The sequence below is a fragment of the Onychomys torridus genome, chromosome 14, assembly GCF_903995425.1.
Source record: "Onychomys torridus chromosome 14, mOncTor1.1, whole genome shotgun sequence".
Lineage (NCBI taxonomy): Eukaryota > Metazoa > Chordata > Mammalia > Rodentia > Cricetidae > Onychomys > Onychomys torridus.
This window is the reverse complement of record NC_050456.1, coordinates 35,225,163-35,249,711: the sequence shown is the minus strand read 5'-3', so window position 1 is coordinate 35,249,711 and position 24,549 is coordinate 35,225,163. Positions and strand designations below refer to the sequence as shown.

Here is a 24,549-nt window from a genome sequence, read left to right as displayed (position 1 = left end):
GTGGGAATATCAGGAAGGTAGAACCCTACCTACAAGCCAGTCTCATGCACCACTCACATAGGGAGAAAACAGGCCTTCCCTTTTTTCTGCAATGAACATATATTGAAACATCATGATTTCACTACCAAGCCTTCTCACTAGCCCTAAAGATATATTTTTTTAAGAGCATCTATGTTTGGAGATTATATACATTTGTAGTTAGTTTAAATGTCAACAATATTTCTGGAAAACTTAAAGTATACTATTAGAGATGGCATTGTCTATATTAAAAAGATAGTTTTGAAATTTCTAGTATCATATCAAGTTTTTAAAATTTATGAATGCTACTTATACAGCACAAAGAGTGAGTTACGTGGCCCATCCTCCTTAAGGAATATACTGATAGTTTTTAAAGCTAGATATCACATAACATAAAATAGAGACCAAGACACTTTAAAAGAATATGATCTTTGGAGTAGTTATTACATTCTAAATTCTAAGCTAATCACCACAGTTGGAATGCAGGACAGCATTTTATCAGGTATTATGATTTTATTTATATTTTATTGAATAAATTCATTTGTTGACAATTTCATACATGTACATGGTACATTCTATTTACCACTCCCCCCAATATGGTCACGCCTTTTTCTTTTGTTCTGTGACCCTCTTATTTTGAGTTGGACAGTCTGAGTGGCCACAAGTTTGACACTATCTGTAGGGACCAGCTATGCTCTGTTTTGGTACTCAACTGAAGACAGTGACTATCCCCACCCTATCAGTTCCCTACTTGGTTCTGAGAGGGTAAGATGTGTGAGCTCCTCCCCATCTATGTTAGCCTATGAGCAGGCCCAATCTTGTGCAGACCCAGTGCAAGCCATTCAGTTGCTGTGAGATCCTGTTTGCAATGCCATGTCATACCCTGAAGATAGTGTTTCACACGTAGAAACCACAGCTTTGGAACCATGAGTGATTTTCCTCATGGCTCCTCAGTAGTGACAAAAGAGGATGAATACAGATCAATTCAATATGCAGAATTTCATTCTTCATACAAACACCTGCGGATTGAGCTTATGTAATAAGATTTAGAGCTACAGGTATTTACCATGAAGCAGGTTATTCTAATAGGTATACAGGTTTGAGAAGCCTTCTAATATGGCTAACTATGAAGACCCATTAGGGGACAGTTGCCTTAACAGGAAGCCCAGGTCCAGGACTATATGCTTCAGTAAGGATGGATGGCAACAGCTTTCAAGGCACAGGAAGAACTGAGAAGACTAGGTTACTCTCAAGTACATGGACAGCAAATATCTCAGAATTCGCCAAGTTTTGAAGATCTGTCAGTACCAATGAATAGATTAAAATTTGTGAAACGAGAGGACCATTATCACATGTTTTCTCCTTTTATAAGTGAATAAATATGTTTTTTTAATTTTTTATTCATTTTATATGTCAACCACAGATCCTCCTCTCTTCCCTCCTCCTGTACCCCCTAGGCTTCCCCCTCCAACCACCCCGCCCCATTACCTCCTCCAAAAAGATAAGGCCTCACAGGGGGAGTCAGCAAAGCCTGGTAAATTCAGCTGAGGTATGTCCAAGTCCCTACCCCTGCAGCAAGGCTATGCAAGGCACCCTACCATAAGTACTGGGCCCCAAAAAGCCAGCTCATGCACCAGGGATGGATCCTGATCCTACTTCCAGGGGGTCCCTTAAGCAGATCAAGCTACACAACTATCTCACTTTTGCAGAAGACATAGTCCAGTCCCATGGAGGCTCCACAACTGTTGATCTAAAATTCCTGAGTTCCCACTAGCTTGGTTCAGTTGTCTCTGTAGGTTTCCTCATCATGATCTTAATGCCCCTTGCTCATAGAATCCTTCTTCCCTCTCTTCAACTGGACTCCTGGAGCTTGGATTGGTGCCTGGCTGTAGATCTCTGCATCTGCTTTCATGAGTTACTGGATGAAGGCTCTAGGATAACAGTTAGGGTGTTCAGCCATCCAATCACCAGGGTAAGCCATCTCAGGCACCCTCTCCACTATTGATAGTAGTCTAAGCTGGGGTCATCCTTGTGGATTCCTGAGAACTTCCCTAGCACCAGGTTTCTCTCTATCCCCATGATGTCTCCCTCTATCAAGTTTATTCTTTCATTGTTCTCTCACTCCATCCCTGTTCCAGCTTGACCATCCTATTCCCTTATGTTCTCATCCCCCATCTCCTACCCTCTATTGCCCACCCTTAACCTGAAGTTTACTCATGGAGATCTCATCTATTACCCCTTCCCAGGGTGATCTATGCATCCCTCTTATGGTCCTCCTTGTTAGCTAGCTTCTCTGGAGCTGTGGGTTGTAGTCATGACACTTTTTAAAAAGATGATTTGCATATTATGAAATACATGTTGAGTTTAAATATGTACAGTAGAAATAATAAAATGGCAAGTAGATCAATGTCATTTTCTGAAATGCATTTAGAATGAATTATAGATTACTGTAAAGGAGTCGTAAGTAGTCCACTTTCACTAAGTCTGTCTAAATAATATTTGTAAACAATATAATGTAGTTGAGATTTTAACAGGAACATTCTTGTTTGAAAATAAACTACAATATAAAACATATCTCATACATATTGGATCAGAATGAATTATCTATCATAACAATCAATGACATTATATGGGCCTCTGTGTGGTTTTAAAATTGGGTCCATATTTTTATAATGGCATTCTATACTTCTCAGAAAGGCAAAATGCATCTTACGATGCAATCAAGCTGCTGTACAATATTTGTTAGTGAGGACTCCACGTGTTATAAGATAACTCTCCTCCTATTTTCTTTTAATTGACCAGTCATCAGCTAGCAGATCTGTTAATTAAACCTCATTTGCTTCAAGGAACATGTGGCCCTGATCTGATGAGGGAACATTGTGTTCACTGGTCCTTTCATTTCACTCTTGATAAGGCATAAAAGAGCCAGCTTCATCTCATGTCAAAACGTTTATTAAAATGGCAATAGTGTCTATTTCCAGAGAATAAGGCATCTCCGGTGGGGCACAATCAGTGGTGTAATTAGGGAATTTGTAAACTACAGGCATTGTCCACAGTGATCATTTAAAAGAGGCCTAACAATGTCACATGGGTTCTATAAGGAGACAAATGGCCTTTTCGTTGTACAAGTAAATTGATTTTCCTAGCCATTCTGTGTTGAAGAGCTTAGGGATGTGAGCAACAGTTGCTGTATAGAAAATAAAATAAATTTTAGATTGTTTTGAAGCACTGCTCTTACTGTGCTTTTACAAAACACATTTAGTGTATGATTAGTTGTCTGTCTTCCTTTTAATTCAGAATTCTTTCACCATTAGAAAGCAGTACCGCAATTAACATGATCAGACAGCTCCCATTCACCTTCTAGTCTGGCTTTTCATGGTTACACCCTGACCTTTCTGAAAATGGACAGCACTGACATTTTGTCATCCCCATCAGGGAGAAATGGATCTGTTTAGGGATGTCCAGACCTCATTACATCAGAGAGACAAGTGAGAGCTGGATATCTATGTTGCCTGCCATTTATGATACTACCAAGACATAGAAATCTAACTATTGTCTGTAATGGCAGACAAATGCAAGCTTCTTCCCTTAGGATGTCTTTAGATGTACCTCTGGCTACTCACTGGGTACATTCTTGTCCTTCCCAAGATGTTCTTTATCCTCAAGTTATCCTCATATAAATGTATCTTCTCATCTCTGGAAATGGCCAGTGTGTGTGTGTGTGTGTGTGTGTGTGTGTGTGTGTGTGCCCCTGAGTGTGTGTATGTGTGTGCCCCTGAGTGTGTCAGTGTGTATATTTATGTGTGTCAGTATGTGTGTGTATATTTTATTTTATTTCTATAAACATTTAGTTGGTTGGATATGGACCTGTGCTCAATAGTTGAGATAATCTGATTTCAATAAAATATGATCTATACCCTTAATGTAGAAATAGGTGTATAATAGTAAAAGAATATATAATTTACAATAAACATGTCAGTGACACAAATTTTTGACTAATATGTACAGTGCAGTTACTATATCCTGTGCGTTGTGTTTTGTGTAGCATACACATGAAGAAAACGTACATTATAGATATAGAAAAGGGTAAAGTAGGTATTACTGTGTTCACTTTATGTAAACTTAGAGTCAGATTAGATAATGTCCCCAAAGTCACCAGCCTTCGAACCGAGGCATTGAACCTAAGACTCATTCTACAAGTATGTTTAGGGACACTTTGCTTGCAGTGTACAACAGTGTCTTTAAATTTGTACTAAATGTTCCTTTCAGCAACCTAATTGGACAATGGAACACAAATGCTGTCTCCCCTTTGCTAAGATTGTGCATTTCATATGTGATGAGATTCTTTGTCTAACCCAAACTTTGAATCTATTTTTTAATTTTTAATTTTTTCAAAGATGCATTTTGATTCCTATGTGTATGTGCTATGCGTGTGTGTGTATTCCACAAGCATGCAGGTGTTCTCACAGGCAAGTGTGATGGATTCCTAAGAGCAGCAGTGACAGGTGTTTTTGAGCCACATGACAGGGGTTCTGTGAAATGAACTTAGATCCTCTTCTGGAAGAGCAATATGTGCTCTTAACCCCTAGCTGTCTGTCCAAGCCCCCTAGATTTTTAACCTGATTTAATTTAAAATTCCTGTAAATCCTCCATGCCCATTTTGAAAGCTTTCTAATTAATTAAGTATTATGAAAAAATTCAGCTGTTAAGAAGTCTCCACGTTTACAATTTTCCACGATGCAGTGTAATTCTGGAAGGTGGTGAGTGGCTTAATGCATGTCTCCTGTCCACACCTTAACAGTATTCACCTTCGGAAAGGGCTAATAGTACTTGGTAAAGTAGTAGTTATTAAGTCTAGCATAGGCTATATATTTTTATATTATGTCTTGCACTTCTTAGTCCCAAAGACTTTCTATCAGTCTAGGGAGAAATGTTAGTACACACACACACACACACACACACACCTCTTTATTTTTAACTTACTATATAGCCCTGACTGACTTGAGCTCTCTATGGAGACCAGGCTGGCCTTGAACCCACAAAGGTCCATCTGCCTTTACCACCTGAGTGCTGGGATTAAAGAAGTACATCCCTGTGCCCAGCTGGAACTTCACTTAGCTAACATCTTATCTGTAAGATTGTCTTGTCTGCCCTCTTTAATTTGTATTGTATTTTATTTAGAGTTTAGTATTTTACAGTCAAAATCATTTGAGTTTTTCCACATAACTATAGTTTTGTACTTTTATCTTCCATTATTTTATAAAATCTCAAACATACCAAACATGGAATGAAGCTTCCTTAAGAGCACTAGGTTGGGGAAGTGGTCTCTAGTTCTAAGACATGCTTATGGGTTGATATCTCGTTATGGAATAATCTTTCCATGCCCAACAATTAAATATTTTAGGACTTATCTGCTATGTTTCTTCTGTGAAAAATCTGTTTCTTATTATAGAAATCAACAAGTGCTTCTGCTCATTCTTTCAATATTTTCATTCGAAATCATAATCTTTGGTTGCTAGATTTTCACATAATTTGAGATACTAGCTAGCTTAAAAATCTTGTTCCTGCTTATTTAGTTTAAGAAAAATAAAATTCAGCTTGTGAGTCTTGTCATCTGTAATCAGGAAACATCAATCATTCATGGATTTCAATGCATAAGAACCACAAAGCCAAGAAAGAATTTGAGGAAGGAAAAAAGAGGTTAATAGGACGTTTTCATAATAAAGATTAATTTTAATAACTCTACAAACATTCTATTAGAAACTAAAGTAAGTTAATTAAATTGTACAAGGATAATAATAACTCATGATACTGGAAGACCTAACAAGCAGTGCCAAAACTGACCTTAGCCATCGATGGGACAGCAATCACAGGACCTGTATATATTTGCAACTAGCCTTTTGGCTCGTGCAGCAGAAAAAGTGTGGATTCGATGCAGAGAGTGATTTTCTGTTTTGTTCTTACACTCTGTGTTCTATGGAATCCCTCAGAGACCATTCTTATGCCATAGCAACACCTGCTGGGAGAGGGAAGTTGGAACAGCCATATCAGATGCCTGCCAAACCAGCTTCCCCAATGAATGGCACTGCATGTCCTCCATCTACAATACCAAGCTTTCAGAATTGCTACCTCCAGGATAATGCTGCTCCCTGTATGCTCCAAACATCTAACAATGCTGTTCTAATAAGATTTCCCAACTCTTTGAAAATAAGCATTGTGTATGTGTGTGTATTAATGCCTTTTAACCTTCTCCTTAGAATTTCAGATGGTATTTTAACCTCTTGTGTATTTGCAACATGGGCTTTCTTTCTGCTCTGTTCTGAGATTTGTAGAACATTGTCAATACCATCTTGTTAGTATCTCCTAATTTATTAAGGTAAGCTGCTGAAAAGCATGTGTTAGTGCAAAAACAAAAGGCAACTTTTATTTACAGAATATGGCAAGAGATGTATTTATGTTAATTCTTATCATAGAAGCAGTAGGCACACCATCTGGTGTGAAGATATGTTATAAATAAGTTCTTGTTCATATGTGAACAGGACTGAACTGATACAGGTCTTGGAAGAGAGGACCACATGAGCATTCTTGTGTAGATCAGACTAGCCTTTTATTGGCTACTAGAGGAGGAAAGCCATAGAATAGGCAAATTACTCAATAATCCCAAGTGCTTTCTTCCATATTTCAATATGTTATTTCTGCTTCACTGTATCTTTCTTGTGACCAAATTGAAATGTATGGATATTACTACTAATATAAAAATCCACTGTTGTTAAATGTTTTTAACCTGGAGAAGTGATCATTGAAAAGAAATCATCTCAAGGCTGTATGTTTTATCTTCAAGCATCTGTTAATCAAAAGATAATAATTACTCAGAGTAGCTTTCCTTCATTGGTTTCCTAGTAACTTTGACTTATGACTATAGGTCAATCAAGACTTTACTAAACTCCCCAAAGCCACTTAAAATGTCATACGGCATGAAGGCTACTGAGAGGATAAAAACTTTGGTGATGATGTCAGCATGCTTCAGGTACATCTGATAGGATGCACACATTTTCTCGTGTCATAAATAAAACAAGTTAGACGTAATCTAATTCAGAGACTTAGAAGATGGATAAAGGATACAAGAAAATTTGAATAAAGCAGAACATTTAAATGGAGGTGAATCATTGCACGGTAAGGTAAGTTTGAGCTCACTCATGAACGGCGTGGAAGGTACAACTGAGCAAACTTGTTAGGCAGATCTGCAGATCAGTCCTGTCCTAACTAAATAGGGAGTTTTCACAGATGTACTTATTGAGATGTGCATGCTAAGGCTTAGTACGGAAGATGGATTAGAATCAGTAAGATTTAGACATTCCATCTCAGAAAATGGAGCGTTAGTAGAGATAAGCAGATAATAACATTTTTTAAAAGATCAATCCAGAAATTATAAAGGACTTTTTAGGAGACATATATTTGTCAATTTAATTTTGATAACTTGATTGTTAAGGATGATCTGGAAGGCAGTAGAAAAGTGAAATATGCTCTATTTACCTTCATCTCAAGTATGCATGTGTGTATGTATCTATATGGAGAGAGAGAAAGAGAGAGAGAGAGAGAGAGAGAGAGAGAGAGAGAGAGAGAGAGAGAGAGAGAGGGGGGGGGTTTCACTGAGGAGCCCTAGTTGTCCTGGGGTAGTCTGGCCTAGAATTCAGAACAATCTGCCTGCCTTTACTCCGAAAATGCTGAAATAAAGGCATGTGCCACCACCACCTAGCTAGTTCTAAATATTTTTTTAAATAACAGTAATTCAAGGAGTGTTGATGCAGACATGTGATTCTGTTTGGGAATCAGAAGCAGAGGAACAATGTGTTCAAGAGCAGCCTCAACTACCATTTTCCTCTTCTGTTTATACAAATGAAGAATTCTTGCCTGGAAGCATATGGTAGCAATATTTATGTCTTTAGTAACAAATGGCCAGTAGTTTTCGTGGTTTGCATCAGAAAGTGTTTGCAACCACATGTGGTGTCTCTAGCAGGAAGCCTGTATCAGCACATCCATATGTAGGTGAGGGAATTTTATCTCTGAATATTTCCTCCCCAAATGACTTTCAAGTATTCCTTACCATAGTCCAGCATGTAAGTATTCACCATGCTGAAAGCGAACCAAATTGGTTGTTTTAAAAATTATTGTCAGGACTTAGATTGAAATTGTTTTGAATCAGGAGGAAATTCTCTGATTTGTGTTGAACATATGTATGATTCTCTCCCCTCACCCGTGACCATTAATCATATGTTCTTATAACTTTGGTATATTAAGACAATTTTCAAAATCTTAGTGATTCTTAAAATATGCTGTAATATGAGCAGTGATCAGAATTTTCCAATACTATAGAAAAGTTGTTTTTAAATAGCGATTATGGTAATAGCATTTTTATATCCTCTGTAGAATACAGATTTTTGAATAGAAGAGGAAGAAGTAGGATTATAATATGTGTGCAGATGATGGCACTTAACCAACAGCTTCTTTCTATTATCTCCCAGCCAATTTTATGATGTCATTACTAATGCCCTATTTACAATTAATGCAAAGGCATAATATTTAGCCCTGCCTTAAATGTGTGTGAGTCATCAAAACCCAATATTTGAATATGCATCTGTATACCTCCCCTCCCCTCTGTGTGTGTGTGTGTGTGTGTGTGTGTGTATCAGGCTTATGAAATTATTCCAGAACATGGTAGCAATAGAATATCCGTCTTCTTGGGGATTCCTGGGAACTTCCTTAGCACCAGGTTTCTCCCTATTCCCATGATGTCTCCCTCTATCATGATATATATTTCATTGCTCTTCCACTCCATCCCTGTTACTGCTCGACCATCCCATTCCTTTATGTTATCATCCCCCATCCCCTACACTCCATTGCATGAACAGGCTTTTTGGAGCCCAATACCTGTGATGGAACACCTCACACAGCCATGAGGCTTGGCAAGTGGCTTAGTCCTACCTGGAGGGAATGAGGGGTGGGTTAGGAGGGGGAGGCTGGAGGAATGGAAGGAGGGAAGGGGGGATCTTTGGTATGTAAAATGAGTAAAATTTTTCTTAATAAAAAAATGAGAAAAAAGAATATCTGTCTTCTAAAAAGTATGGAGTCTGAACTTTGATCCATATCAGTGCAAAATTAAATCCATCAATCCCTGTGGCCTAAATAGGATGTTGTGTCCTTCAAAGTCTAAGTCAGAAATAAAACTCATATCAAATACCACATAAATTTTAAACTTGGGCAAGAGGTCAGAGCACACATTGGTCTTAGAGATGACCAAATTCTGTTCCCAGCACCCACTCAGGCATCTCACAGATGCTTGCAACTCCTACTTCAGAAGATCCATAGCCCTCTTATGATCTATTCAGACACCCACACAAACATAACAGACACATGTAATAAGAGTTAAATAAAATATAAATATTTAAAAATGCTATTTTCACTCATTTTTAACACTTTCTGTTGTTTTTGAAGAGAAAACATGCATGCAAACAGTCACATGATTTTATTCATTTATCTCATTATTGCCTGTGTGTGTGTGGCACTGGAGATGTAGAGCTTAGTGCATATTGGGCAAGGGATCTCCATGAACTAAATCACTAGCTCTCATCTTGATTGTTTACATCTGCAAATTCACTTTGCATTGGTCTTTCTTTTTTCTTTACATTAGTTTGGGTCAACCTAGAGTGACATTTCTCGAATTCTTACCTCTAGAGGCCCTTCAATGAGCCCATTATTTCTTTCAAATTTTATTACTTTGTTGTTTATTTTTATATTTCAATATCAATTATGCTTTCTACTCTATAACATACACATCTAATATAAACTAATTTTCCTAAAACTTCAAGGGTAATTGAACTAATGCCATATCTATTTCAGGAGTTTTTAAAATATGGATCTGGTTATTCTACTGTAGAAAACCCTACGTGCTGCATTTTACAAATAAAGTACACCTTTCATCTTCGTATTCCTTTTAAAGTTCAGCACCAGCCAGGAAGTGAACAAACACATCTGATTTCTGGTTCATGTTATTATTATTTCTGGGACTTCAAATGGACCTACGTGTTTTGAATAATGAAGTTTTCCAAGTAAAAACTGAAGAGTTGATGCCCTCTGTTTCCTCCCCAATATGAATTTTTAAAAAAAAAAAAAATTCCTTTTTGTGTTTTTCATGGTTTTTCATTTATAGTCTGTGATGCAAGAGAAAAGTTGTCAGAAAGCCAATTTGTTCAAGTTGTGGGGCCTTTGTTTTTTATTTTTTAATGTTTGGAAGAAGAGATGGGACTTTATTAGGACTTTCCCAGGTCCCGTGTCTGTAGAAACTCTTACTGCAGCATTTCAATATGGATGACATCAGAAGATACACCCGTATTTTTATTTTCAGGGGCTTGTTTTTTGTAGTAAGTACCTTCTGAATAAATGTGTGCTTTACAAGGGTCAGGCATATTAGATTGTTGTCTTTTATTTGATATACTTTTATTGAGAAATAATAAGCATTATAATTCATATAATCCATCTTAAACATTCATAATACAATTAATTATGTGCTTTTGAATTGCCTCTCCTTTATCTGTTTTAAAATCAGTTTGGAGCTTTTCTATTCATATTTCTAAATGAAAGACAACAGAAAAAAGATGTGAAGGACCATTTTTTAAAACTCTAGTAACTTTGAGAAGCCTCCAAATGGCAAGACCCGCATCATAAATCTACTGAAACTTTATTTTTCACAGAATTCTACTTATTTGAGTTAGCAGTTACAGATTTGATTCATTTTACTATCTGTTGCTTTTTGAAAATGCTCATGACTCATGCAAGTTTATTTCTATTAGCTGCTTTAGTCCCAGATTTGTATCTCTCTGCCATCCTGTTCTCCACTGCTTCTTCTTTCTTGGTTATTTCGTGGGCTGTTAGGATAGGCAACATGTTTTACCAATAGAAACATCAAAGACAGTGCCTGCAAAGGACTGACTATCTTGTCTCCCAAACAAGGGAGCAAAATGTTAGGCAGAATCCCAAGAACGGAGTAACGGGCAAATGGCACCTGTTTCCCATAGCCAGGCAAAATGAAAAGGGCATCCAGGCCATAGAAAAGCCAAATTCCCAAGAGAATTTGAAAGTAGTAACATCTGAGGCAGGGAAGATGCTCAGTGATAAAAGTGCTGGTGTGTAGGTACGGGCAGAGTGGGTCCCCAATACCTACATAAATACAGGGTATGCGTAATGACAGCTCTGGGTTCAAGTGAAAGACTCTGCCTTGATACAAAGGGTAGGGAAAGATTGAGGAATAAACCTTCTATCAGCCTCAGGCTTACACACACACACACACACACACACACACACACGAGTATGTATATGCACTCTTATAGTAATATGAACCAATGTACATAAAAACACATATGCACAGACATAGCCTACAGATATAGATAGATAGATACATAGATACATACTTAGATAGTTAGATAGATAGATAGATGAATATATATGTAATAATATTTGAACTGAGTTTTAATATATAGGGTGTGCAGAAGTGCTAGAAGACCCCAAGGACCCCATACTTCTAAACAGGAGGAAATAAATGAGGAATAACTGGTTGATCAAGTGCACTGTGGTTAACTAGTCAGTAAAACCTGTAGAAAATAGATGTTACTATGTTGTTCAGAGCACCATTTCTGGAGTGATTCATTTACACCATGAAAAAAACAGTTTTCTTTGAATGAATTCTGAATATAGATTGCTTTAATATTTCACATTTATATGGAACCTTTGATATTCTAATATTTCACTGATATTGGGGGGAAAAAGAATGAAGCAAAATATATCAAGGAATAAAACCCTGACAATAGCAGTGTATTAAGGGAAAGTCACTGATCTTGTGACACTGTAGGCCCTGCAGGAATTTGTTTTCTCCATGCTTCCTCTATTTCTGTTTCTCCCCTGAAATCACTGCCCAATGGTCTTATTGACCAATGTGTTTGTTAGGTATAAAATACTTTACTGAGTTTATGTGGAATAGAAGATTGTCTCCTGGATACTGACAACATGGAAGTTTGTATGTTTGTTCAGGAAGCTCTTATTTCCATTTTGCCATGTAGAATATGCTGTGATAAGATACATATGGATAAGAAAACAGTTACCGTGGTGAGGCAAACTCTGAGATGTCATCTCATGTAGTCACTGGGGAGGTGGGAGAGTAAAATCTGTTTGGATAAAATGAAGTTTGTACCGCACAACAACATGCTCCACTTAACAATGGCAGTTATAGTTATTCACACTAACTCGCTAGCAAGCTGTTCCTTTTCAATATTGATATTTTAATCTATATTTATAGGAAAATGACATCACCATTTAAAAGCCTTTATGATATTGTTCCATGACTGAACAAATCCATCATGCTGTTTTCAGACTTTCTCAAAACAGTGTTCTGATGAGCAATCTCATTGAGGTTTTGGACTTCATAGTAATGTGAACAAAATCATGTTTGTGATGAAATAGTTAATGACAGGGCAGCAGGAGAATTGGAAGAGCGAGACCCACATGACAAATAGACTGAACAGGATACTATCTATCATAAGAAAACAAAATGATGACTTTTCCTGAGACATCTACCGGTGGCTCTAAAATAAATAAATTGGCAGGTGTGAAAGAAATTTTTAATATTTATGCTATATATATTATATACACACATACACAACATAAACACACACATCAGAATTAGATAGTGCTTAAAAGTGACAGGCAAGAGGATGTGGAAAAACTATCATTTTAATTAGCAGATGGCATATGTTGGTAATTAACTATTAATTTAAGAAATGATTGGTATTTGGGTTTGGAGATTTCAAGCACTTGGAATATAAAAACATATTGCTTTGCAGACTAGAAGTTGGAAAAGATTAGAATATCTACTGTCATCATATAAAGCAGGGATAAGTCAAGAAACAAACATCATCTCCCATGGGAAAAACCTTTAATAATAATTCAGAGAGTTTAGTGTCTAATTTTAAGATATAAAAATTTTAATCTAAGCAGAAAAGGGAAGCTTATAGAAATCTAGAGAAATTGTAAGATTTTTTTGGTCAAGATATTAAAAGATTTAAAGACCTTAAGCCAGTATATTACACTCCTGCAAGCCAAGTTCTTGGAAGCCTGAGACATAAGGATCATGAGTTCAAGGGCACACCACAACTTCTTAGACCCTCTAGTGCCATGTCAAATTGTCAGCGTTTTCGTTTCTGATCAAATCAATGTATTTGCCATCCTGATACTTAGTGTTTCCCATTGGATAAACTTTGATATTAAATATATTTTTGCTCCTCAGGATTATTAAGAGAGTTGAATAAAAATGTAAAATCTCTAAGTGTGCTTGGCACATAGTAGAGAGACATCATACGTGTTAAATGCCAAGATCATTTTTGTTATTTATCTAATTTACTCTCAAAAGCGATAAACAAATATTACAGCTCCATTTATTTTGTTAAAATACACTGCTTAGAATTGTGTGGATTTTGTGGTTTGCTTCAAAAAAAGCAAATTCTTTAACTAAATTATTAATAATATCTCCAAAATAAATAATCTCAGTAAATCATTTAATAATTACTTTTTTCTAAATGAGTGATTTTTTTCAGCATAAATTTTGTTGACATCAATTCCTATAATGTATATAGTTACTTCAAGAGGATGGTGATTACTGTTCATATTATTTAGCTTGTGAGATGCTGTAATATATATTATATAACTCATTTCTCATAACTTGGAATAAAGGGAGAAATTAAAATAAGAACATCCATTGAGACATTTGAATACCAGAATAATTCTGGTATCTCTTTGACTTGAATTAATTTCTCTAAATGTAGTAAAAATCTACATGTCAACGTCAGTTGAAAAATAATTTGAACTTGTTTGTTTTTCTACCCTAAACAAGAGTAAAGTAAGGCTAGTAATATCTGATGGGAAAATAAACATTTGATGTCAATGTAAATGGCACCTTCATGAAGGTGATAGCGTTTATCAGAAACCTAGAATCAGTTGTTTCCATTCGTTCCTAACTCTAACATGTCATTCAGCTCATGTTTGTGGACAGATACTTTGCTTCATAGACCCATTTAATTTAATTCAAATACAATTGCATTATTAATGCAAATATTCTCATGGGATAGGGAATAGTGTTTCAGATATTGTTGGTAAGAAAAATCATGATGTTTCCCTCAGTCCTCCATGCTTTCCATTAAAACCTAACATGAGTATATTCCAGCCCAGTGAACTAAGCTCCAACAAAACCATTCAAATGTCATACTAAGTAAGCTCTGTAAAGTAAAAAAAATGAAATTTCCTTGAGGAATTTATACCGCTTGTAGACATTGAAAGATGCTTTCAATTTTTTCTTAAGAATAATTGTATAGTACTAGTAGAACTATCTTGCCAAGAATCCATGTTGCTTCAAAATATGATAATTTGAAATCTTATGAAATTTAAATTTCTAAACAATAAAAATGGGAGAATATAATGAATTATATGAGAATGACATTAGTCAGCTGCTCTATTAAATTCTCAGCAGAGAGAAAATAGACCAGAAATCTCAGCAACATTTTTGAAACTTCTAATTTTATATTTCAGGTTCTTTTTTCTGCTTCTTCCACATGTTATATTGTTGTTACATACTCATATGAGTAAAATGAAATCATTTTAAAACTGGATTAAGATGACATATTTCTACCCCATGACTATTATTCAGATTGTCAGTTTTCTGGGTGACTGGTAGTGACTTAGCTGTTAGAAAAGAGTTGTGTTTATATGTAATGGCAACAGTTGCATGAGTTTTCTTGTTTTATTTAAAGCAAAGACTGAGGACCCAGTTCCAGGCTAATAAGACAAGGCATTGAGTAGAGTTTTCTAGCGTTGACCACTTGCCTTCAAATGTAATATCTTTCTTAGTGTGAGTACACATATAGTCTTTATTTGAGAATGTACAATGAAAGTTGTAGGGTTATTTTAAGTGACAACACCTTCCCCTTATTTCTCTGGTTCCTATATTTTATGTCATCTGCATTGTCAAATTCCTTCAACCAGCAGAAATTGTTTCCTTATGATGTTCTGTGACTGAATATGCCTTACCAGTTTATACTAACCTTGAAAAATTTTCTTTTTCCCATTTCAAGTTCCACCCAATCTGACTGTTCCACAGGAAAAATCACCTTTGGTCACCAGAGAAGGAGACACAATAGAACTTCAGTGTCAAGTAACTGGGAAACCTAAACCAATCATCCTCTGGTCTAGAGCGGACAAAGAAGTGGCAATGCCTGATGGGACAATGCAAATGGAGAGTTACGATGGGACACTGAGGATTGTGAACGTTTCAAGGGAGATGTCAGGGATGTACAGGTGTCAAACTAGCCAGTACAATGGATTCAATGTGAAGCCAAGAGAAGCCTTGGTCCAGCTCATCGTGCAGTGTGAGTAAAGTCCCTTTCCTTTGGTTTCTCTGTGGTGCTAAAGATGGAGAAGATAGCATTTCCATCTGAGTAAAAGACCTGATTATTGGCACTAAATCAGTGTAAAATGTAAAAAGCAGCCTAATTGCTGTCCAACATAAATGACAACTGCCATTTATCTGGTTATTATTTAACTATTAGTACATATACAGTTGTCCTTTTGTACACATTGTGATTATGATGGTGTTTAAAGCTACAGAATAAACAAACTGAAATGGTTAAAAGTCATCTAAGTACAAACAAAGCAGGTGGAGATGAAAGGAACTGCTGATTTGGTTACTAAGCTCTTTCATTTCCATAGTTCATTCTATTTTTAAATTAGTGCATGACTGTGACCCAAACCATCCATCTATTTAAAGAATCTCTTTGCTTAAATGTGAATTTCTGATGACTGAAATGCTACTTTTGCATGTATGAAGTTGTAACAGTACATTGCATAATTGTCTAGTAATACAATTCATGAGAATCTTAGGTGCCAAATTCTTCTAAATAATCCAACAGATAAGTGTTTAATTATGAGCTAAATAAGGTAATTCTTGAACTGCTTCTATTGAAATTATGGCTGTATTTCTTAGAAAACTATAGACACTATGGAGTTAATATTTGCTCTTAAAATAATTAAATTAGTAAATTTAAGAATTGATAAAAAAAACTGAGCCATATAACTGGTACTGTTTACTTTGAGAAAATAGTAAAAAATCAGCACAAGATTGTAAAATTGGATCCTATAATAGCAGATGGTAAACATTGTACAGTTGTTTCTATGGTGACAGGAATGTGATTCAAAAAGATACCAATAGACATCAGCAACATTCAGCTCTTTTGGTGTAAGTATGAAGGTGCAAGGTGCAATGATAGAGTGGGGTGCAGGCTGTCAGAACTTCCACCCAGAATCCTGTGTCCATGGCCTGCCCACTCTGGAAGCCAAACACCAGCAGTCTTTCCAGGCACAGCCAGGGACTCAGTGTATTGTTCAAGAGTTTCTTTACATAGATTTCTACTTCTGAAGAATCTGATTATGAATCTGAGAATTTGCCAAACACAAGCAACCAGTAACTTCCTTAATAAATGCTTCCAGGAGAATCAGTTCATGTTCAGACAACATAATCCCTGTCAGTAAACACATACTCCATGTCTATTTAAGACTTGCTCCTGTAAAACTAAAATTGAAGAGACTCTGATAATACTTTTTAAAAATAACAAACATTTTAAGTTTTTCATCATAAAAGTTATGGAGCTTTGCCTGATTTTGACAACTATGATACATGTAATATTACCAATATGAAATATAAAATACTATTCTACATACAAACACACACATGCACATGTATATACATGTGCCGTTCATTGCATCCTTTACAACAAACTCCTTTATTACATATAACTAAGTTTTATTTATTTGTATTATGTGTGGATGGTGTATACACACATGTGCCTATGTACACACAAGTAGGCAGACACATGTGTGAGAATGCATGTGGAAATCAGAGGTTGACTTTGGGTGTCTTCTTCAGTTACTCTCTACCTTACTTTTTAGACAGCTTCTCTCACTGAACATGAAAGTCACCAGTTAGCTAGAGTAGCTGACTAGGAGTCAGCCTTTTTCTGACAACCTGGCACTGTTGTCACTGACACACACCTGATGTTTATATAGGTGCTGAGGATCCAATCTCAAATCCTCAGACTTAAGCCACAGCAAGCACTTCACTCAGAACCAGCTAGCTCCTTAGCCCACAAACTCTTTAACACATTGTGTATTCCAAGCATAATGTATTTATATTATGGCTAATTGCTAAAGCTGCTAAATATATGTGAGTGAGAGATATATACAGTTGGCAGGTGTATAAATACATGTTTAAATTTATAAACAAATAGAAATACAGATATATACACACTTTCTGATTTTGGTGAAATTGAGGTTTCAGGAGTTATTTGAGGACATGCTGATTAGTGTTTTGCTACGTAGACCAGGCTGGTGTTGAACTCAGAGAGATCCACCTGTCCACTTGCCTCTACCTCTCGAGTTCTGAGGCATGCAACACCATTCTTGGAAATTGAATTATGTTTTCATTATTTTTTAAATTGTTATACCAAATACTGGTTAATGACGGCATCTTCATTCAGACTATTTTTAAGTCATCCTTGTCCCTCTCCACATCTGTCTCTTGATGGTCCCTTTCTACTCCCCTTCCCCCGGCCCGTAGCTTCTTTCTGCATGTGTGTCAATGTGTTCATTTTATTCTTTTAATTGTTTTTCTTTGCCTTCACTGCTCCCTAGAGATTTCTTCCCCTCTAATCATCCCACTCTAATTCATGACCTACAAACAGACATCAAGTCTAGAATATACAGAGAGGGAAGACTCACATTATTTGTTTGTTTTGTTATGAGTCTGTATTATTTTGCTTAACACAATGATTTACAAAAAAAAAAAATTTTCCTCTAAATGTCATAATTTTATTTTTCCTTAAGACTTAGTAAAATGTCATTGTATACATGTGCCACATTATTTTACTCATTCATTAATGATAGTCTAGGCTAGTTCCATTTCTTAAATTACAAATTGTTTATCAATAAAACGTGTCAAGTTTTTTATTTCTCTTTTTTTCCTGTATTAAATTGAAATTGAGACCTTTGGGCGTACATCCGGGAAGCAGCATAAGTGGGTCATTTGGTAGTTCAATTTTCAGATGGAGACATCTCCATACTAATTTCTTTATGGTGGCTACACTAATTTACATTTCCTCAGTCTTCTCCAGCATTTGCTATCATTTGTTTTATTTGTTTGTTTGTATTGTTCTGTTTGTTTGATTGATTGATCGATTTTTCAAGACAGGGTCTTGCACTGTAGCTCTGGCTGTCCTGGGTCTCACTGTGTAGACCAGGCTGACCTCGAACTCACAGAGATCCTCCTGCCTCTGACTCCTGAGTGCTGGAATTAAAGGTGGGCGCTGCTATGCCCAGTCTCAATTGTCTTTTTTATTGATAGCCATCCTGACCAGGTGAAATGAGATCATAAAATAGTTTTAAATTGCATTTTTCTGAAATCTAAGGATGTTGAACACTTTAAAAATACGTTTTGTCTTCTGAGAGCTTCAGTTGAATAACTCATGTATTGAGTGAAAGGTTTGAATTTGGAGGGTTGATTTTTTTTTTTCATTTCTTTCTGTATTGCAGTAGTCATTCCCATGGCAAACGTTGTGTCTCCTTTCATTCTGTAGAGTGTCTGTATTCATTGCTAGTTGTTTTCTTTACTATGCAGAAAGTTTTAAACTTCACATAACAAATTTGTCAGGCTATTGCTATTGGAGTCCTTTATTAAAAAAAAAAAAGTCTTGTTAAGCCTATATCTTGAAATTATTCCCCTGTATGTTTTTGCATAGTAGTTTCAGGGTTTCAGGTTTTAAATTAAGACCTTTGACAAATGTTAAGCTGATTTTTGTGCAGTGTGTAAGACATGAATGTAGTTTAATGCTGCACATGGATATACAGTTTTTTCAACATCATACTACTACTTATTGTATAAGATGTCCTTTTTCCATTGTAAGTTTTTAACATTTTCATTAACATTTAATAAATGGTAGCCTAGTGGATTTATTTTGGTGTTCTTTTCTATTTTATTTGTTTACATTTTCTGCTTTTCTGCGTTGCCTCTATGTAATGTACTTTGAGATCCAGTATTGAAATCCATCCATCAGTTCTTTTGCTTAGGTTCCACTCTGGTTATTCAGGATATATTGTCTTTCCATGTGAATTTTAGGATTATGTAGGCAGATATGGTACTGGAGAAGGAACTGAGAGTTCTACATCTTGATCTTGCAGGCTGCAGGAGACTCTACCACACTGGGCATAGCTTGAGCATCTGAGACCTTAAATCCCACCCCCACAGTGTTACACTTCCTCCAACAAAGCCACACCTACTCCAACAAGGCCACACCTCCTAAAGTGCCACTCCCTATGGCCCAAGTATTCAAACACGTGAGTCTCTGGGGGCCATACCTATTCAAACCACCATACAAACTATACTAAGAAATAGCAAGAGCAGTGCATACCACAAATAAGAGAATGGGGAATATAATTATCAGTATGATTCCCATTTTCTTAGCATTTAATCCCTGCAAAGTTTTAAGTGAAAAATCCACTGTCTTACTTGCAGATTATTCATCCTGTTTCCTACTCTTAACTTAGCAAGGCTACTATATCAAAAACACGATAAGCTGGATAGTTTACACATCAGAAATGTCTTAATGTATCTGAAGCCATGAAATCCATGATCAAGTGTGAAGTCCCTGTCCCTGCCTCATAGAGGGCACTTGTCTTTTAACTGGACTCATGTGGCATCATGGTGGAAAGGACTATTTCTGTGGCGTCTGTTTTATAAGAGTACTAATCTCATTGATACGATAGAGCCTTCTCCAAAACCCTGCTTTCCAGTGCCTTACAAAAACCATGAGATTTTCACCTATGCTTGGAGTGGAGAGACACACATTCAAATTATAACATTTTTATTATTTTTAATGATTGATCCATTCCTACTGTGCGCTAAACCTTTGCATGCCAAGGCAGTGTGTGTGTGTGTGTGTGTGTGTGTGTGTGTGTGTGTGTGTGTGTGTGTGTGTGTGTGTGTGTAGGTTAGTAGACATGGGCAGATACTCCCAAAGTTGGAGATTGAATTTGGGTCTTCATATACCTTTTAACTTTTAGTATCATAACACTTGTGTGTGTGTGTGTGTGTGTGTGTGTGTGTGTGTGTGTGTGTGTGTATGTAAATTTTTGATTTATTGATCAATAATCAAGTTTTCCATTCCAGAGAACAGTTTAGAGACAAACTCTGTTTGATAATAAATTCTTAATTTTCGCTTCTCACTTGACAGTAGACTCTGTCTGAAGGTGGGTTGAGAAAAGCTTTTAGTTTCCTAGGAAGATATTAATACATTTGGTGTTCATTTTTCCTATTTTTAAAGTTAATGGTTATTAACGAGAACTCTGCATTTATTATGCAACATTCCTTTGTTTGGATTAAATGGCTATCTTAGCTCTTTCCTGATTTTCAGTAGTTATTGGAAGCATTAATCAACTGAACCCTGAGGCCAAGTTAATATTTTGAAAATATTAATACTTATATTTTCTCCTAGCCTTCCCATTGCTTCCTCTTTGTCCCTAAGACCTTTTGTTTACAAAAAAAGAAAAAATGCACTTATAATATGCTATTCAATTAAAACTCTGCATAAATGATTTATGGAAATATTATCTCAGGTTAACATATCTTATATGTAAATATACACATTATGCTTAAACGGCTTATGTATTTTCTTTACTCCTAAGTATTTGAAAATTTAAGTTCCCATGTATGCAGATTATGTTTTCAGGAAATTTTTTTTAGTGAATTTATTATGGCTAAACTGGCCTCAGATTCACCTTTTTGGTGTTTATTCATTCTTCTGGAGATAAATGGATACCTTAGAAACTATCCAAGACAGCATTAAGGGACTCAACCTTTTCACAGGACTTCTCAGAACAGAGCAACACCAAGCCTGTGCTTTAGACTAAGCATCGCTTGGAAAAAGATGAGATCATCCAGCCTATGGCTCCTGGGAAGAGAATGAGCAGTTTCCTTCCTCGCTTCCGCCTCTGCTGCTGTCTGAACGCAGATGCAGGCATAGATTGCTTAGGGAAGGTCTATCAATTAAGAGTGCTTTCTTAAAGCATGTTGACAAAATTGGAACAGGAAAGAGCTGATTTTAGCAGAATGATTAAAAATACATCTCAAGCCAGCCAAGAGTTGTGTTTCATCAGCCCAATTAGCTAAGTTCTTCTGCCCAACACGATTGTGCAGAAAGGGTTCCAGCAGCAGTCACAGCATCACTTACCCGCAAAGGTCCTTCCTCCTGAACCCTTCGTATGGCAAAAAAAACTCTAAGTGCTTGTAAGCTGAAACATTTATTGTCTCGTTTTCTAGGGACATTCTGCTACCTGCTCTCTTCCTTTCTCATTTCTAGGAAATGTATTCTCAAATAAATGAGCACAAACCTATATAACTCGAAATTCTTTTTCTTTGTATTCATTCTTAATATATAAAAGATCTTTCTTTCAAAATGTAGAATTTAGGCATTACTCAATACTTTGAGAGGCCTTATAAAATATATAGGAACAGTAAGCCATTAAAATGTTTCACAGAGGTGAACAATAGCAAGTCCCATGAACAAACCTACGACTTAGACTGTGAGCTGGTCCCAGCACTGTAAAAATAAAACAACAACAACAGAAAAACAAACACAACAACAACAACAACAGGTGTCTCAATGAGTGAAGAGTAAATCAATCAAAAGAGGAGGCCTCGAAGGACCGTATTATGAGAGAAAGACGGAAAATTCTCAGACTGCAGCGGGCGATACTCTTACAGAGAGCTCCATCTACCTGCGGGTCCTGGTCAATAGAATTTTAGCTTATGTTTTCTTAGGAACTTTGTCTTCACTGACAGTCTGTTGTTTAATGCAGATTTGTTCATTTTATTTTACATGCATGAGTGATTGATTTCATGTATGTCTGTGCACCAATGAGTGCCTTGTATCCGTGGGGTCAGAGGAGGGCGCTGGGTCTCCTGTGACAGAACCAGATGTAACCAATCATGTGGGTGCTGGCAATTGAACCTGGGTCTTCTGCAAGAACAAGTGCTCTTAACCACCGAGCCGTCTCCCAGGCCCACATTTTAATATCTAACACCAGGTGTAGATATCTTGTAGTATATACTATATTAGGTTATATTTTATTGTACTCACTTTTTTTTTCAAATTGGTGTTAACATACCAAAATCTTTTTAGCTATAACTGCTTTCACCACTCATAGGATTATTTGAGATTAATTTAACATTGTATCTCCAGAATCTAGGAGAGAACATACAGTTTGCTACCGGACATTTTAACTCCCCATCTCCCAGGAAAACCTTAAAAAGATCAAGGATTAGGCATGGTGCCACACACCTTTAATTTCACTACTTAGAATACATGGCCAAGCAAGTCTCTGTGAGTTCAAGAACAGGCTTGTGTACATGGAGAGTTCCAGGCCAGCTAGAGCTACATAGTGATACCCTGTCTCCAAACAACAAAAAGGGAATTTTTCCTGGTTTGTTTTGGGGTTTTGTTTGTTTCTTCATTGGTGTATTTTTCTTTTCTCTCTTCCTTCCTCCCTTCCTTCCTTCCTTCCTTCCTTCCTCCCTCCCTCCCTCCCTCCCTCCCTCCCTCCTCTCTCTCTCTCTCTCTCTCTCTCTCTCTCTCTCTCTCTCTCTCTCTTTCATTCATTCATTCTTCCCTTGTTTTTGAGACAGTTTCCCCAGCTGTCCTGGAACTCACTCTATAGACCATGCTGGCCTCAAACTCACAGCCACCTGCCTCTGCTTCCTTCATGCTGGGATTAAAGGCACGCACCACTACCCATCGGCAAAAGGAATATTTTTTTTTTGTCATGATTTGGGAAGGAATCTTCTTGAGTCTTGTGCTTAGATATGTGTCAGGGATACTGCCAAAGCGACAGATTCTTATAGTACTTCCCTAACAGCCTTTCCCTGCCAGATTGCAATTATTGGGAGAGGAGATCCTAATCTGCTAATTGTAGTGTTTGGAGGCACCCCTAATTCCTAATCTTTAAATTCTGAGAGTGTACCCCTTTCCATGGCAGGACAGTAAAACATATCTCCACTGATGGTCAAATATCCCTTAACTGAACACAAGAACCCTAGATCAAGAGCCCCTGCACTGGTGGTGGCTCATGTAGAACACAAAAGTCCTGAAGAGGGGATGGAAACTGGGGAAATACCCTCTGATGGGAGCCAGTATGCTTGCATAGACACCCTTTCCAGAGCCCTTGAAGAGGCCTGCCGGTTAAGAGAGTTACTTCACTAAATTCAAAGCTTTGTGACATCATGTGTCAGCAGCATCCTCCCCTAGAAGCAATGTAACACAGAAAAAATGTCAGGGTCCTGGCTGACATCCTTCCCTTGTCATATTTCCGGACATCAGTGCTTGAATCCTGCAGAGGGGAGTTCTAATGTGTAGGAGCAGATCTGAGCTTTGTCCTCGCTTCATCCTTCTCATTTCATCTACAATCTCACCTGCCAAGGAGCCTCAGCAGTTTTCTCACCATATCACATTGTTTTCAATTTGGGCACATTTTCATTTCCTGCACCAAGTATGTTCCTAATGAAGTTATTTTTCAACACACTTTTAGAATAGGAACTGTAAAATGCTGTGTCTGTATTCTTTCTTGTTGGTCTTTTGGCTACATATTTAGATGGGAAAATCCATATTTTACATTGTCCCATCAATCCATTCTCATTCTCCTTAAAAATTCCCTTTTCTCTGGTGTTGGGGTACTTCCTTTAACTCTTCAATATTGTAGTAAACAAAAGCAAAAGTTCTTAAAAGTGGAACTTCTGGATTTAAACTGAGCATGCATTGTGATGATTAAAGAATTTCCTCCTTAATTAGAAACTTAACACTTGTTTTAAATGTGAAAATTACTTTCTCTTTGATTCCAAACTAATTTTAAAGAGAATGTTGTCATATACTTTTCTTGAAAATGAGTAAGTCGAGTTTTTTTTTTATATATATATTGTATTAGGGATTGAAGTACAAATTGGTTTTCTTGAAAAAAAAATCTATAATGTAAGAGATGCTTTTAATTGTTTTTATAATATAATGTGGGCATCTCCAGGTCAGAGGAAGATTATAAAAGTTGGTTCTATCTTGTCATGAGGTCTCAGAAATTGAATACAGGTCATCAGGCTTGCTTGCAAATACCTTTGCATGCTGAGCCATCTCTTTCATGCTTGGGTAGCATGCTTTGAATAAGGAGATAATTATACCAAATTAATAAGGAGAGAATATTTTCAAAGTATAGAATTGAACAGCATGTAAGAAAAATGGGCAGAAGTTTCTTATTCTTTATTTCCATGACATTGTAGATGCAATTACACACTCTTCCTGTGTGCAGTTTCAGCTTTTTTGTGTCCTTTATTAGCAACAATTTTCCTGA

At 36.6% G+C, this 24,549-nt stretch overlaps 1 protein-coding gene across 3 annotated transcripts in view; it reads left to right on the top strand.

Annotated features, from left to right (window-relative positions):
- The window catches only part of Mdga2 (MAM domain containing glycosylphosphatidylinositol anchor 2), an 818,335-nt gene that overhangs the window by 596,455 nt on the left and 197,331 nt on the right, over positions 1 to 24,549 (top strand). For all 3 annotated transcript variants that reach the window (XR_004946565.1, XR_004946564.1, XM_036206646.1), the window contains exon 8: positions 15,189 to 15,482. Coding sequence is in view for 1 of the 3 variants with exons in the window: in XM_036206646.1 (XP_036062539.1) it covers positions 15,189 to 15,482 (294 nt within the window). In the remaining 2 variants the exon portion in view is untranslated. The remainder of the gene's footprint in view (positions 1 to 15,188; positions 15,483 to 24,549) is intronic.